The sequence below is a fragment of the Sebastes fasciatus genome, chromosome 1 (genome assembly GCF_043250625.1).
Source record: "Sebastes fasciatus isolate fSebFas1 chromosome 1, fSebFas1.pri, whole genome shotgun sequence".
Classification (NCBI taxonomy): Eukaryota; Metazoa; Chordata; class Actinopteri; order Perciformes; family Sebastidae; genus Sebastes; species Sebastes fasciatus.
The window spans coordinates 11,941,500-11,958,129 of record NC_133795.1 but is presented as its reverse complement, the minus strand read 5'-3'; the positions used below and the strand labels follow the sequence as shown (position 1 = coordinate 11,958,129).

The 16,630-nt window shown below is 44.1% G+C and overlaps 1 protein-coding gene across 1 annotated transcript in view; it reads left to right on the top strand.

The window, feature by feature from the left end:
* The window catches only part of plxna1b (plexin A1b), a 229,691-nt gene that overhangs the window by 131,681 nt on the left and 81,380 nt on the right, over window positions 1-16,630 (top strand). Inside the window, 1 exon segment of the mRNA XM_074629397.1 lies at window positions 4,399-4,513. Within this exon segment, the coding sequence (XP_074485498.1) occupies window positions 4,399-4,513 (115 nt within the window).

The following is a 16,630-nucleotide window of genomic DNA, read 5'->3' as shown; positions in this document are numbered from 1 at the left end:
AGGGTTGCCGAGATTGAAATAGAAAATCACCCACGGCCATGATTGCTCCTTAATTAAATATTTCCATACGCTTCTTCTCATTCCACAGCCCCCCATTTATTAAAGATAGGGAAGATAGGCTGGCAGTGAATTGGGGTTTAAATGTCTGCATAAAGCCGTATGAAGCACCTTTTCTCTCTATGGTTAATGTGGCTCGGGCAGCGACTGGGTCATTTGGTGTGTGATTGAGGGTGCTCTTGATGTAATTGGGAGAAAAAGTGCACAGAAAGAGAGAGAACAGTTTTCTTTGATAGAGAAGAATGTGAAAAGCTTTGGATCTGAGGTAAAACTCGAGAAAACAAGTGCAGTTAGAAAGCATTTTGTTTTCCAAATGTTGCCGCAGTTTCTTGCTCTGTGATAGACACATTCAGATTGTGTTCTGTTTCTGTAAACTAAACACTTTTTAGTTACTAGTCCCTCTGTGTTATTATTTTATTAACCCCCCTCAAATCTTAAAGGGATCCAGTAATGATGGGAGAGACTATCTAGGGTCATTAAATTATTCACCTCCACTCCTTTGAAATGAATAGCAGCCAATAAATAACTCATTTTGCCAAGTGCAGGAGTGTCAAACACACCTCACTAGGAGAGCGGATTGTATTTAGCACTCCAAGCTGACCGAGGAAAGGAGAGAGGAGGAAATCATATCCCATTGTGTCGGGCCCTGAAAAAAAAAGAAAAGAAACACTACCGCTCCGAAGCTAGCGGAGCTAAATTAGCATCTGAATATGAAGGGATTAAATTAGCATGATGAGCGTGGCCATACGGGCAGCGTGTCTGCAGCCCCTCAAAGCCTCCGAGTGGCTAACGGCGATGGCGAGTGACAGGAAGGAGGAATAAGGAGGTACGGGGGGAGGGGGGAGCTGAAACAGGGAGCCCACCCCCGGACAAGAATTATTGAACGTCTCCAAAATGGCCCTGGGTGGGCTTTTCCTTAAAAACAGTCTGCACCCAGGCTAAAAGAGAGGTTCTGAGATCCTGCGGCGGCTCGTGACAGGGGGGCCCTGGTTACTTGTTGGGACCAAAGAGCGATCAGTAGGGGGTTGTCAGACAGGGCCCACTGCTGGCCTTGGGTGGCACACATAATGGCACCGTCTCTTATTTCAAAGGCCGTGATCATAAAAGTCACAGAACGTCGGCAGCGGTTACCTGCTGATATTTTGCTCGTTATTTCAAAGTCACTGGTACACTAACAAGGTTGATTTGACATGAATAAAAGATAAAAGTCCAGATAAAACAGATTATTATCAGAGCTTAGCGACAGATGTGTTTGGGTGTGAACTACTAACTAATACATTGTACCGTTCGCCGCTTGGTTCTGGTTACCTGCTGTGTTAAGTTGGTGTTGTACTGTATTTTGATGAGCGCCGATCCAACGGTGGGCCCCCAACACAAAAAAAAAACCTCTTTGACATTCAAACTAGTGATTGTTGCCGAGCTAACAAACACCATCAAGCTCCAACAATGAGCCCGGCTAAGTTGCCACAAGTTCATTTGTCTTGCATCAGTAACGTCATCTGCTCTTTTGTTCAGTATTGACACCCCTTTCTTCTGTGTCCAACTCACTCGGGACTAAACATCGAGCTAAAACCCCCCCACAGTTCTGCCATTTGAGTCGATGCACTGTATGCTAACCTAACCTAGCGTAGCCTAATCGCTTTCCCTCCATTTGTTGCCAGCATTGACAAATCTCCTATTTGCTCCCGCGCGGTATTAAGAGGCCTGTTATTTCCTCAGCCGCACATCCCTCATTCTAAATGGACAGCTTCTCTCAGCACAATGCTAAATTGGTCAATTAAAGCGGCAGCGGGATTGAATTAAGCTCCAGCCTCTGATCTCGCTCGAAAGGAGGGGTCTGGCCTGGAAACGATCACTTACAGTGCGCACCTGACAAACGAGCGGCCCTAATTGATCCAAATGAATCCACGTCAGGGTTTGATGGAATCGTACTTTCGCTCCGTCTCAGAGCTCAAGAGTTAAAGCCCTAATTTTTCATGCGGATGAGAGGAAAGGCATTTTACACAGGGTTAAAAACACACTTGAGAGCTTGTCGGGGCGGGGGGGCCGGGGGGATGCTCATATAGCGGTTCAGACAGACGCGCAGATTCACACCCGGCAGATGTGGCTGAATACAAATCAGCCTGTATGTTAAGCACCTCTAGCCGCTCTTTTTTATTGTTATGGATCCAGACTTGCTTACCTTGACTGTACTAGATGTAGTGTTTTATTATATTCCCAATAAACCATATGCTCACACAAAGCGTAATGGCTAAATGAGTCACACCGAGGAAATTGTGACTACAGTAAGCTTTGTAACTAAATGAAACAATTTTATTTGTAAGCTCATAATGGTTACATTAGATAATGCCGCGCACATAAATGAGATTCCAAGTAGCGTGGTATCTCTCTAGGGCTGAGAGAGGACCAATAACAGGAAGCCGTGTTGATAAACTGTCTGCTTGAACCCGTCTGGCTCTCCTCCGCGGGTCCCCTTAGATGCAAATACACACACACACACACACACACACACACACTCACTTTCAAACTTTCAACCTAATGTTTCCTCCCTCTCCCGTGAGACTCCCACGCAAAGCCCCGCGGGCTGCTACCCCCCCATCCCTATTTTCTCCCCTCGCTCTCTCCCACGATACCTGGCGTCTAAACCTCTCTCAGGGAAATCCACCTGCTTTTGATCTCTCCCTCTTCCCTTTCCCTCTCTTCTGTCTCCCATCTCTCTCTTTCAGCCCGTCTATCTGCACCTCGCCTCAGCTAAAGCAGGTGAATTTAAAATGGTGGAGCGCTCTTAGCCCCGCGGATGAAAGAGAGCTTTAGACAAAGAACAGGGGGGGAGAGCTTTTTAAAATGAGGAGGCAGCGAATGAAAGGGATGGATGGGGATGGAGACGAGGAGAGAGAGAGAGAGAGAGAGAGAGAGAGAGAGAGAGAGGCTCAGGGCTGAATGGATGGAGAGAATGACACAGCAGAGGTATAGAAAGAGGGAGAAGAGAGGCGGAGAGTAGGCCGATTGTGAGGAAGATCATTGGACACATATAGGAGCGGCAAGCGATGGACAGTTACAAGCGAGTGAGAGGTGATGAATGAGGGAGGTGAGGGGGAGAAAGAGGTTAAGACAGTTGATGGATAGGATGGAAGATGGGTGGAGGAAAGGTGAGAATTCCAGACAGGGTGGGAAAAAGTCCAAATTTGACATCGGATGATAAATAGACATGAGACGGTGAAAGGAAGGAAATCTGAGAAAAGATTTAAAAAACACAGTTGGTTAGGTATTTATATTTTAGTATTTGCTGTGTTATATCACAATCAGTCCTGTTTCCCCCCCCAATACTTCTTCCCCTTTATTTTCAGTCCCTGTCTTTTTGATCCTTCCCATACTCTTTAATATATGTACTGTAAACACCCGGTTGTTGACAAAGTAGATAGAGAGTGATGAGCGGGGAAAAGCAAGATTTCCAAACTTTTAAATTGCTTATTTAAACATCCCAAACAAAGCCGACTCTGTATGCCCCTAAACTGGCTCTAAATAGTCAGGAACCAAACACGCTCTCATCCCAACTATAGTTACTCTTGGCGTCACTGTAGGATTAGGCAACAAAACCACTTAGTTAGGTTTAAGGAAGAACTACACGGTTGTACGGTGAAAATTACACAGAACGTTGTGAAGAAGGGACACGAACGAACAGCTCATTGTAATGTGAAAGTGAAACGTAATGCACGGGAAGGCACAAGACATGAACGGCGGTCTCCTGGATGAAAGCCCTGTGTTTGTTGGACCCATTGACCTCCACTCACACTCGCCCGGTGTGTCTCTTTCGCTCTTTAAACTACTCCACCGCAGCACTTTACCTGAGTGTTTACTGTTGCCGCGGATGAGTTTACATAATTGTTTACATTGTAGTTAAAGGAAAGCATGGTGCGTTTCATACCAGCGCTAAAGGGTGCATTGTGCAGCAGTACCGAACGCCGACGGCTGTGACAAAACCTCAGTATTTGACACCCTGGGAATGAGAACGGGCTGGTATTTCTTATTTCAGTGCACTTACTTAGGTAGGAGATGACATGGAGGAGATATAACAAAATAAAATGACCTCTTCTAACCAGTTTTATCAGTTTGTTTAACACATAAAGTGAGAAATTTTTGGTACAAGTCAGTAATTTCTTTTTTTGTCACACGTAAATGATGATATGACACCACCTCACTCTGTCCTGTTTTTAGCCGTCGCTCTGCTTTGTCAAATGAAGCGTTAAACGCAGTAAGATAAATAATTTAGACTCAAGTCTGAAAACAGCTGACCCTGCTAACTCCCTAACCGCCACCTCTCACCTCTCATCTCTGTTTCAGCTGCCTCTCTTGTGTGAACGGCTCTTTTCCGTGCCACTGGTGCAAGTACCGCCACATGTGCACCCAGAACGCCAACGACTGCTCTTTCCAGGAGGGACGCGTCAACATCTCCGAGGTAAGAGTCACACTGCGGATGCAGCAGCAGTCATTTTTATAGCCCTGATGCAATTTTATGTGTACTCCCCTTGACATAAGTGTGGGATAAGTCCAAAATGCAGCTCAAGAGATTAGATTTTTTATAGTCTTCCTGAATGTCATTTTAAAAGAAAGAAGAAAAGACAATAGGTCCTTGTGATATAACCGCTATTTTTCACATACGGTGTGGCTGATCTTGGTTCTTTTCTCACACATGCAAAACACAAATTGCACTCAGCTACACACACATGCACCTTTACCCTCGCACCTTCTGTGGCTTTAGCCTCAGGGTTTCCACACATCGCCCCGCTGTGTGTGTCTGCTGTCTGTATGTGTGTAATAGCGGCTCTTGGCGCAGTGACAACAGCTTGTGTACTGTGCAGCAATAATTCTGTCGTGGCCCATAAGGCCATAAGCAGGCCGGAATGAATGACTGTCTATGGAAATACTGCCTTGTTCTTACATAACCAAATGCTGCATTAGCATAAAAGCTAATATCAATTGCGCCGAGTGGCGGCTGCAGCGGGCGACACGCGAGGCATAACAAGTGTTTGTCAACTGCTGGAGTGTATGCAGGGATATTAGTGATGGACACACAGCCACGCTATGTTTTCATTGTTCTTTTCTTTCTCTCTCTTTTATACTCGCCAAACACACTCTCGCATATATTAAGAGGCACAGAAAAAAATTCATATCTTCTCAATGGACTTATGGATGTAAATCCACTGCACTCCCAGGTGACTGACAGTCATGCCTGTTCTTTATCTGATTGACGCCTCACACACAATAATGCACAAATACACACACGCATACACACAATCCCACGCCTATCTCCTTGTGTTTGAGGTCTGACTCTCCCTGTTATCTCCGTGCAGATTAAAGCCCCCCCTTGTTGGCCGGCCTGAATCACCGGCCTTTATTAATTGGTCAACCTTTATCCAATTACTTTCCTCTTTATCTCCTCTCTCAACCGGAGCTGTGCAGAATCCCAAACACTAGCACGCTAAAACCACAGCCTCCACGGTGCCCATCCAAAACAACACACGGGCCCAGCCTTCACGCCTCACAGAGCTAATGTTAGCGGATTAGTGCGCCCATCTGCAAGACATGGGGAGAGCGCTGGCTAGCACACTCTGAGCTGAGAGAGGCCAGAGGGGCAACGGATGGATAAACAGGAAAGGCCTGCAGTGACGAGAGGCAAAATCGGAGGAAAGCAGCATGTGCAAGTAAACACATAAACTGCGTAGTAATGTTGATGAACGACAGGAGAGGAGGGCTCAAAGTGTAACATGTATTAGAGTAAGGCCTACCTCTGTCCACATGCTGATTAAATACAGTTTTTGAGGCATTTAGATGTCAAATATATATCTTCTCAGGGCTAATGTAAAAAGGTATTTTTGATGCAGTATGTTTCGAGGTAGAAGCTTGGTTCAAACCAATGGGCAACCGCGGGGTCTGGAAAGTGAAGCCAATGCTTTCAGTGCCTTAAACTTGCTTTCTTTCTAACAGCCAGCAGGGGGCGACTCCTCTGGTTGCAAAAAGAAGTCAGATTGTATAGAAGTCTATGAGAAAATGACCCTACTTCTCACTTGATTTATTACCTCAGTAAACATTGTAAACATGAGTTTATGGTCTCGATCGCTAGTTTCAAGTCTTCTTCAATACAGCATGATGTTCATTTAGTAAATTATGGTCCCATTTAGAGTCAATTAGACCATAAAGCAGGGTGTGCTTTAGGGCGCGGTTACCTTGTGATTGACAGGTCACTACCACGGCGTTGTCCGGTCTGGGAGTTGTCCATGTTTTCATCTTAGAGCTTTAACCCTTTCACAGTGTTTTCAGTTCATCAAAGTTAATATTAACATTTTGGTTGCATAAAAAAATTTTATTCAGCGTTCGGTTGTACTTAGCTCCACCCTCTCGTGTCACTTCTGGTTTCAAATAACCAAGATGGCGACGGTCAAAATGCCAAACTCAAAGCTTCAAAACAGCAGTCCACAAACCAATAGGTAACGTCACAGTGACTACGTCCACTTCTTATATGCAGTCCATGGTTAAAACCAGGATGAGCAAGAACAAAGAGAGACAGCATAGCAAAGAGACAGAGACAAATGGATGGAGAGGGAGATGAAGAGATTGAGAGAGAGTGAGAGACGCAGCAGGAAGAAAGAAGGGACAGACAGACCGGCTGACATGTGGACACAGAGACCTCTCCTGTCACCTCGTCTGCCCAAGAAACCACCGACCACATGCTCCACCAGAGAATCCATCATCTGCACTGTCACACACACACACACACGCACACATAGACACACAGCTACTATACTTTCATGCACAAAAGTGTAAACATTGTGACAGTGGCATGCACGCGCACACACATACACAGAGTCATTCATCATCCTTCTCCTAGCTGCCATATCCATTAGTTGCGCTCTCAATGCCCCAACAAGTACAGCTCTTCCTGTAGGCTAGACTTATCCTTCTCCTCTCCCATCTCTCTCCACCCCATCCCTCACCACTTTGATGCTCATTCACCCCATTTTCTCCTCATCCCTCTTTTTCTTCTTCTTCACCTCTGTGTGTGGATTATATATAGTTAAAGAAAAGGAGAAAGAGGACAGAAATGCTCCTTAATACCTTATGGTGTTTGCCTCTTTATCTACCCGGTGGAGTGGGACTGGGTTGGCCTGCCATCAGGGACGTGTGTGTGTGTGTGTGTGTGTGTGTGTGTGTGTGTGTGCATATATGCTTGCACCCTTAATTTAGACCTCAAACGATCCTTTTCGCCGTGCTGTGGCTCAACTCTGAATACAAATAGCAGTGTTTAACATAAGAGTGAAATCGTCTCTCCTGATAGCAGACATTTCACTCAGACCTTTGCTGCTCCCTCCCGCGGAGGAACACAGTAGACGGGATTAAATGAGACTCATCTTCAGACCGCGATCAAAGGCCAGATAGAAGTTTTCACACAGGGCTGAGAGGTGGCTGCTCCTCACGTCTGACTCTGTGTGGTCCGAGTGATGTCGTAGCGAGTAGACGGTAAAGCAAAGAGAGAATATAGGACCAGCTGGTCAAATGTCCAAGTCCATACGTACTGTATAGTGACCAAGACCAAGGTTAAACTTTGTTTTATATCCCTCTATTTCTTTACTACCGTGACAGATGTGCTAAAACCTTAAATTTGAATAGTTTTAGCTCAATAAAAATCAATAATCATCAGTGTCCTCATTCTGAATATAATAAACATTTAACAGTTGAACATCAAACATTTCCTCCTCTCCATCCTTATTTTTTTTTCCTCTTCAAGTGTTTCGCTCTCATCTCCTACAGTACAGTATCTGAATCTTGTGTTACCATGGCAACCAAGAGGATCGGCGTGTTGCCGACAAGGACTTTTTTTTTCTCCCCCCCCCACCCTTTTTGCTTTATTTTATGTTCTCCCTCTCAAACAACCAGCGCCGTCTCGTCCATCTGTAATTTGTTCGACCAAATTACATTACGCTTTTATGATTGTCAGGCAAAGAAATAGGAAGTTAAAAGAAATGAAATCCCACAAAGAAAATATATATTAAACAAGCCGACAAAGGAGTAAAAGTGTTGTTTGTTTTTGTGAACAGACTGCGTCAAGATAGGGAAGAAAGAGAGGGAAAAGAAATGGATAGACCGAGTCAGCGGGGAGGAAATAAATATAATGAGTGACATTTCCAAATCAAATATGCATGAATCAACAATGCCTCCAATGGCACAACAAACAAATTCTCGAATTAAGGAGCGACCGGGCGGAAAATTGCAGGAGAGGAGTAAGAGTTACTTTATAATAAAAACAAAAAAGAGCTGGAGAGAGAGGAAGACTAGAGCTGTGTATCATTCCTTTATTCATGTAGTATGTTTTTCTTTTGTCTCCTTTACTTTTTTAAAGAACTTGATTGCCATTTCTTCCTCCACTTTTCTCTCCTTCTCTCCTTCCACACCCCTGAGGAGAAAGTGCTATTCTGAGCCAAAGCCTTGATGAGTGCCAGGCAAGGTTCGGGGTGGTTGGGCTCAGCTATGTTAAGACATGCTTACGTGTTTGTTTTGCTGCAAAGCAAGGCTCAGTCTCACTCGAGCAATCAAGGCAGCGGTTAACTTGATTGAGATTTGTGGGCACAGCTTTTTTCTCCTCCTCCCCCCCTTCCTAAACTCTTTGGCTGTCGCATTTTTGCCATTTCCCAATTTCATTTCTCTCTCTTTCTCTGCTCCACTTGTTTTATTTGTCATTTTGAGTTTTAACTTACAGACAGGTTTTCGTCATTCCTTTTAAACAATGCTGGTATTGTTTATTTTGAGTTCAAGTCTAGACTGAGAAAAATCTAACAGTGATGGGCATCACATACAACATATAAAAATTCTTCCAGATGTGGTGACGTGGTTTGTATTTATGTCCAAACTCCACTTTCTGTCAGGATGTAGCCATTATAAACATTATGATGTCCTGCACTTTATTTTAAATGTAATACAGTGCTCATCGGCATCCTGTTTCTGTACTTTTATTCAGTCATAGCTTCCTCATCAGTGTCCTCCACGTCTGTGTGCCGTGGAATGTGTGGTTCCACTGATGAATCTTTCACTCTTTTATAAATTCAACACCTTCCACTCCTCGTCCTCCTTCTGTCCCCTCTCTGAGTCTGCACGGATGCACGACGGGTCAAATGACGTCAGCCTCCTACTTCTCTCTCGCCTCCACCGTCTTCTTCCTCCTCCTCCTCCTCCTCCTCCTTGTGTGGTTGTGTGTGGGAAAACTTTTAAATCAATAGTTTAACGCTTTGGGGAAGGCGCTTATTAACTTTCTTGCTGAGAGTTAGGGATATAACCATGGACTGTTTATAAGAAGTGGACGTAATCACGGTGGCGTCACTCATTGGTTTGTAGACTACGGTTTTGAAGCCTCAAGTTCGGCATTTTGGCCGTCGCCATCTTGTTTTTTTTGCAACCAGAAGTGACAAGAGAGGGAGGAGATAAGTACATTTTTAGTCAACCAAAAAGGTCATAATCAACTTTCAAGAACCGAAAACACACTGAAGGGTTAAAGGTCTAAGATGAAAGCATGGACCTGACAACGCCACGGTAGCGACCTGTCAATCACAAAGTAGCCACGCCCTAAAGCATCCCCTGCTTTATGGTCTATTTGGCTCTAAAAGGGAACATAATTTACTAAATGAACATAATGCTGTATTGAAGAAGACTTGAAACTAGCGATTGAGACCATAAACTCATGTTTACAATGTTTACTGAGGTAATAAATCAAGTGAGAAGTAGGGTCATTTTCTCATAGACTTCTATTCAATCTGACTTCTTTTTGCAACCAGAGGAGTCGCCCCCTGCTGGCTGTTAGTTTAAGGCACTTCCGCATTGGCTTAATTTTTCAGACCCAGATTTTGCCTGCTGGATATAACGTGTTGCACAGACCCAGGCTAACTGTTCCCTCCTGTTGCCAGTCTTTGTGCTAAGCTCCGCTAACTGGTTGCTTTGCTGTAGCTTCATATTTACCCTACAGATATGACAGCGATATCAATCTTCTCATCTAACTTTTGGCAAGAAAGCGAATAATGTTGAACTATTCCTTTTTTTAATACACTCAAAATGTTCATGTCACACACGGTACAAAGAAGCATGTATGTGAATCAAAGCATCGCCGCAGTCGTGCCGTCAGACACACTCGTGTATCCACACTCGAGCTCGACTGTCTGTTGCCAATTACACAAATGTAATGTTAGTGTATGACACATTGTCCCTAGACGCTGCATTAATAAGAGAGGCTCAGTACAGGCTGCACTCGGAGCGAAGCATAACAATACGCTTGAATATATTTTCCCAAGCACCGTCTCTCTCTCTTTCTCTCACACCCTTAACCGAGCACATACACTTATAGCAACACAGCAGCCTACCCACACATTCTTAAACAGTCACAGAAACACATGCTTACTCTCTTCCTTTCTCTCTCCTGTCACACACACACACACACACACACACACACTCTCTCTCCATGGCTGAAAAGGGTTATTTGTGATGGAGGTGTGAAGGCCCCGGACCGTGACATTCTGGCACACTGTGTTTACCCTGGCTGGTACTCCGACACTCAGCAGAACACACACACACACACACACTCCAGAGAAGGACATCCCACAGATTGTAGGCCAAGGCCGCTTGAGGGGCCTCGCTGTGTGCACGGCTATATGTGTGTGTTTGTCTTATACTGCTTTAGCGTGTGTGTGTGTGACTGTCACTGGTTCTTATCAGGACAAAGCACAACCAGCAGCACAGAGCTGCAGGGGGCGTGTGGGTGAGGGGGGGAGGAGGAGGAGGAGAAGGAGGAGGGAGAGGGCAAGTGGTTGAATAATATCAACCCTTTCCTTTTTTTTTTTCCTCCTTCCCTCTCTCCCTCCTGGTGTCTTTATCAGTTAGTAATATCCGTCTTCTCCCCTCATCATCATCCTTTATTTTTTCCTCCCTTCTCTTCCCACGTGGGGCCTTCACCCAAATCATGTTTCGGCCGGTCTGTTGCCTTTTTCTGCCCACTGTCACGATCCACAGACTCCAGTTTTGTCCATCTGTCCTTCCCTCGTCCACCATCTTTCTCCCTTAATTTTTCCCTCTATCACCATACACAACTCCCTTGTTTGCTCTTATTTTCTATTTGTTAGTCCAATATAGGGCTGTCAATTGATTAAAATATTTAATCGTGATTAATCGCATGATTGTCCGTAGTTAATCACGATTAATCGTCAAGTATTTAATACTCTTATCAGCATGGGAATGGGCAAATATGCTTTCTTTATGCAAATGTATGTATGTATTTATTATTGTAAATCAATTAACAACACAAAACAATGACAAATATTGTCCAGAAACCCTCACAGGTACTGCATTTAGCATAAAAAATATGCTCAAATCATAACATGGCAAACTGCAGCTCAACAGGCAACAACAGCTGTCAGTGTGTCAGTGTGCTGACTTGACTATGACTTGCCCCAAACTGCATGTGATTATCATAAAGTGGGCATGTCTGTAAAGGGGAGACTCGTGGGTATCCATAAAACCCATTTTCATTCACATATCTTGAGGTCAGAGGTCAAGGGACCCCTTTTGAAAATGGCCATGTCAGTTTTTCCTCGCCAAAATTTAGTGTAAGTTTGGAGCGTTATTTAACCTCCTTGACAAGCTACTATGACATGGTTGGTACCAATGGATTCTATAGGTTTTCTGATTTCACATGATGACAGTATCTTCATTCCAGCTAGATCTGAGCCCCCTACAACCTCCGAAAGATCAATTGCATCAATGTGTTATTAGAATTAGTGCCGTTAAAACGAATTTGCCTTAACGAGTTATCATCGCGTTAACTTCGACAGCCCTAGTCCATTCATTTCCTCTCTCCACTTAAGCGCATCATGTAGCTGCACACGCATAAACACACCCACACATGTGTTTCTGCTAATATTAAGAGGTCACGTGCCAAAGTCATATTTAATAACCGAAACAATGCTGGGAAGTTGGAGCAACTAAATGAGAAAATGGGTGGAGGTGGGACGCAATATCCCCCATGCAGTTCTCCGAAACAATGCAGTCCTTCCTGTGCTTCATTTATTTCAAACCAAAGACAGACAGAGGTGCTGTAATTGGGACCAGATGTAAACAAAGAGAGAAGGCAAGGAGAAAAACAAAGACAAGGGCAGAGAGGCCTGGCAGTAACAAGCGGCAGATTACATCCAGAGTGACGCAACTTCTTTTCTAAATTCACTCCATGGTTGAAGGGAAAGGGAGGGAGAAATGGAGGGAACATGGAGAGGAAGTGGAGGCGACAGGGTGAAGTAACCACATGGCTTCTTTGCCAGATGGATTCTTAGTCTGGCCGTGATCGTACAGCGCTTAACCCTTGATTTGGTTTTGGTAGCGGTGCACCTCCTTTAGCTGTTCAAACTGCTTCTGACAACCCTTGAACTTTCTCAGGAAACTTCTCAGACGCTCGTCCAAGAGTCAATAATCACATTTCCACCTCAGGGAAATCAGAGAGGGATTGTATCAGGTGTTTTGGCAAACTCCTCCCGAACATCCCTCTAATTTGTTAAAAGAGAACAATGGGGTGAATTGAGGAGTGTAAGCGTTTTTTGGGTAATGTGATTCAGCCCCTCAGTCACGCTCTACTCCTGTGTGTGTGTGTGTGTACTTCCCGCTCGATCACACTGTTTGTATCAGGGAAAGAAAAAGGCGAGATCTGGATTTTGTCCCTTGTGTGCACTCACACACACAGATGTGTTTTGTAGGCTAACACACATGCACGGTCTGTCACATATGCATGCAGATGTTTCATCTCTCCGTCTCTCTGTGGCTATTTTTAGCCCAACCGTCCCGCAGCTTATCTTCCTTTTTTGTCCTCTCCTCCAGCTCTTGCTTATGTTTTTTCAGAAGCTTTAGCTAAAATTCCCTCACTTAGTGTTGAAGCATCCTCGCATCGTGTAACCAGCAGAAGGTGTGTCACCCTGGCTTGGAGAAACTGTGGAGAGACCAGCCTGTCGTACCCTAAGAAGTGTGCTTAGTGGACAACTACACAAGGACGGCAAACAGTTATGGAAGAGGGTGGAGTTTAGCAAACGCAGCTTGCTTTAATGCAGATTTGAAGGACGCTTTCTTGGTCTAATTGGTTGAAAAGTGTTAATCCTTATATGACATTGAGAAAATGTGAAGCAGTTGAGCTCAGCACTGGCAAACGCAACGTCGCTGCTAGGTTATTCTCTCCGTGATGTAATCCTATCAAGGTTAGAATAGTTTTGACTTTACAATTAGTTTTTATTTCACTTTAGTTTTACCTTTTTGATTTCATTTGAGTTTGGTTTTAGTTAGTTTTCACATTGTGTTTGCTAGTTTTAGTTTAGTTTCAGTTTTTCAGAAAGGTTTTATAGTTGTCTATAGTTGTCTATAGTGTATATATATATATATATATATATATATATATAGTTTTAGTTTACTATAATAACACCGAATGCTATGCCACCCCGCAAGGCACCGGCTATGCCAACATGCTGGCTGCAGCGATGAATACAAGATCAGTTAGAGCTTAATGAAGAGCTAACATGAAGCAAAGACTCACACAAACACGCACACAGAGATATGATGACATGATAGATGCACACAGGTTTTGCAGGCCGTGCACGAGTGTGTTTTAGCGTTCGTGTCCGTGCGAGTGTATCTATGTGTCAGCGACGGGTCTCGCTGGTTTAATTATTCAGGCTGTATGAAATCCTCATTTCCGCAGCCCTCCCAGTCAGCCCCGGCTAATGGTGAACACGGATGAATATTGCATTTTCACCATCAACCCCTCGTGTGTGTGTGTCAGAGAGAGGAAGAGGTAAATGCCGAGTCACTGAGAGGAAGAGATGACGGCAGCTGGAGACAGATGAATAACGCTGCAAAGTGAGCTGAAGGGAAAAACAAACTGAAAAGTGCAGGCGGAGCTGAGGAGGAGAAAGAGAGTGTGATTGAGAAACGGCGACCGCCTGCTGCGATGGAGAGGCATAGAAAGAGCGAGAGAGAGGAGAAAAAAACCTGTGGCGTGCTGCGTCGTCCAATCTCACAAGAGCAGCTAACTGTCTCTGTCATGTCGGGCTTTTCACCGTGCTGTTTTAGTAAAGTGGGCCGCACGGATTTTTATTCCATTCTCCATTTAACTGACACAATTGCACTCCCATGGAAACCTGGGATGGTCAGTGACATACAAGCTTTGGAGACACTGAGATGGACACTGGTGCCAGTGGAGCGCTGGGTATCACCGAGTTTTTATGTAGTCTGAATTTATCGCCTTAAAGACCGTAAAATGGGTTTATTTTCCCCACCACATAACGGCTTAACATTATTTTTTAAAATGCAAAGCACCTCACAGATCCAGAAAGAAGAAGTAATTTATTCATTCATTTGCCTCCTAGTGGCTGACGGCATTGTTACTTCCTACAGACGACAATCTGAAGCTGCCTTTTCTCTGACAAACTGAGCAGTAGATGAAAATGTATGGCATCACCTAAAAATAAGCCTGGCAGTAGCGATATATTGCATCATGCAACTCGTACTTTGAGTACATTTTGACACTTCATTTTATGCTGCCAGTTTATGTATCGTAGCTTTGTTTGTTTTTTCGGCACATCTAGTCAGAAGTGGGTTATTTAGTTGCAGGCAGAGTCTTAAAAAGAAGGAGTGTGTGAAGTGTGAATGAAGCATTATGTTCTCAGCACAGTGGCACAGGTCATGGAGAAACTGAAACGTCTGCGCTGTTCTCTTTGTTTGTTTTCTCAGTGGCACAAATCAGTGTGTTTCTGGGCTCCTTCATCTGGTTTCTGTTCTTTTTTCTGAAGGAATACTGCAGCAAAATGGCACGTGGGCTGTTTGCAAACTATCTGGAATGATTTTGATAATCGATTAATCGGTTTGAGTAATTTTTTTAAGAAAAAAAAGTCAAAATTCTCAGATTTTCTTGTTTCTTTCCTCCTCTATGACAGTAAACTGAATATCTTTGAGTTGTGGACAACACAAGACATTTGAGAACATCATATTGGGTTTTGGGAAACACCGATCGACATATTTCACCATTTTCTTACATTTTATAGACCAAACAACTAATCGATTAATCGAGAAAATAAGCAGATTAATCAACAATAAGAATAATCGTTAGTTGCAGTCCTAAAACTCTCAGTAAACCTTTTCACTCTTGATGACCAATCTTTTAACACTGGAGGACAAATAGAAGTGTACAGTAAATGAGGAGAGTTAATTGTCAAGCAAAGCTACACACCTGATGTAAGTTTAGATCATTTTGGCGTGTATGTCCACCTCTCTTTGATAACAAAAACCAGTGTAGAGCGAATCTACCTCTGAAATCAAGGTTTGTCTTTGAAAAGCTGAAAAGCACAAGGTTTGATCGCTGCTGACATATCTGGGTTAGAATGATAACAGGGTGCCAGGAGTCTCCCCCCCTCCCCTCCCGTCCCCTCCTCCACCCTATGAAAATCCATGAGGAGAAAAAAGAAGAAGACCCAGTGAAAAAAAATATTCACACGTTGCTGCTTTTTATTGTTTTACAGCATACTGTGTGCGCCGTCTACGTCGAGGGGATAAAGTGTGTAGGTTTGGCAGCTTGCTCGCTTGTAAATTAAGGGATTAGGAGATGAAATCAACATGTATGTGTGCCTGGGTGGTGCATCAAAGCACAGAGACTGTATGTATGTATAGGAAGAACATATATGAAGGTAGATTCAGTCGAGCTCTTGCTCCGTGAGACTTTGATAATCCTTCGCTGAATAACATTCATGTCACACGTTCGCCTGCATCTCGCTTTAATTCAAACTCTCCTTTCTGTGCTCCCTCATTCCTCTGCACTCGCTCGCTTTTCCCATTTACTCCTCCTCTCTCTCTCTCTCTCTCTCTCTCTCTCTCTCTCTCTCTCTCTCTCTCTCTCTCCCCCCATCTCCTCTTCCTCCCTGCATCACCACTCTGCTAGGAAACGTAGGACGTGGGCGGACAATCTCACAGTCCCTTTCAAGGTTCAAAGTCCCTTTTCTTCCTTCACTTCCGTCGCTCCTGCACTGTTCTACATGTTGCTGCCTTATTAAGTTATTCCTCTCCTTCTCTCTCTCTCTCTCTCTCTCTCCCCCTGTGCTTCCCCAACAGTAAATGTCTGGCTGGTCACAGAACATCTTTCTGGTTTCTGCCTGCTAATGAGCCCGCCTCAACTTTGCGTGCACATACGCACACACTTTGTACATGCTTCCATGTATGCACCGCACCCTGCAGCTCGTGTAGATATTCACATTTTATAATAATTGCACACTTGTATACTGTTTTTTTTTTACATCTGTGCACAATATCTTGTAGATTTTAACCTATATTTTACATAGACTAACGCCTACATGCACTCCTTCTAATCTCTTTTGCCAGTGATTTAATGGGGAGGCGTCTTTGTCTTGCTTTTGTCGGGCTGCTAAGAGTCCCAACGCACACTAAACACACACTGAAAGGAACATGTGGCTGCTGGCCAGCTGGTAAACGGCAGAGGAGGGAATATGTGGTCCTGGCT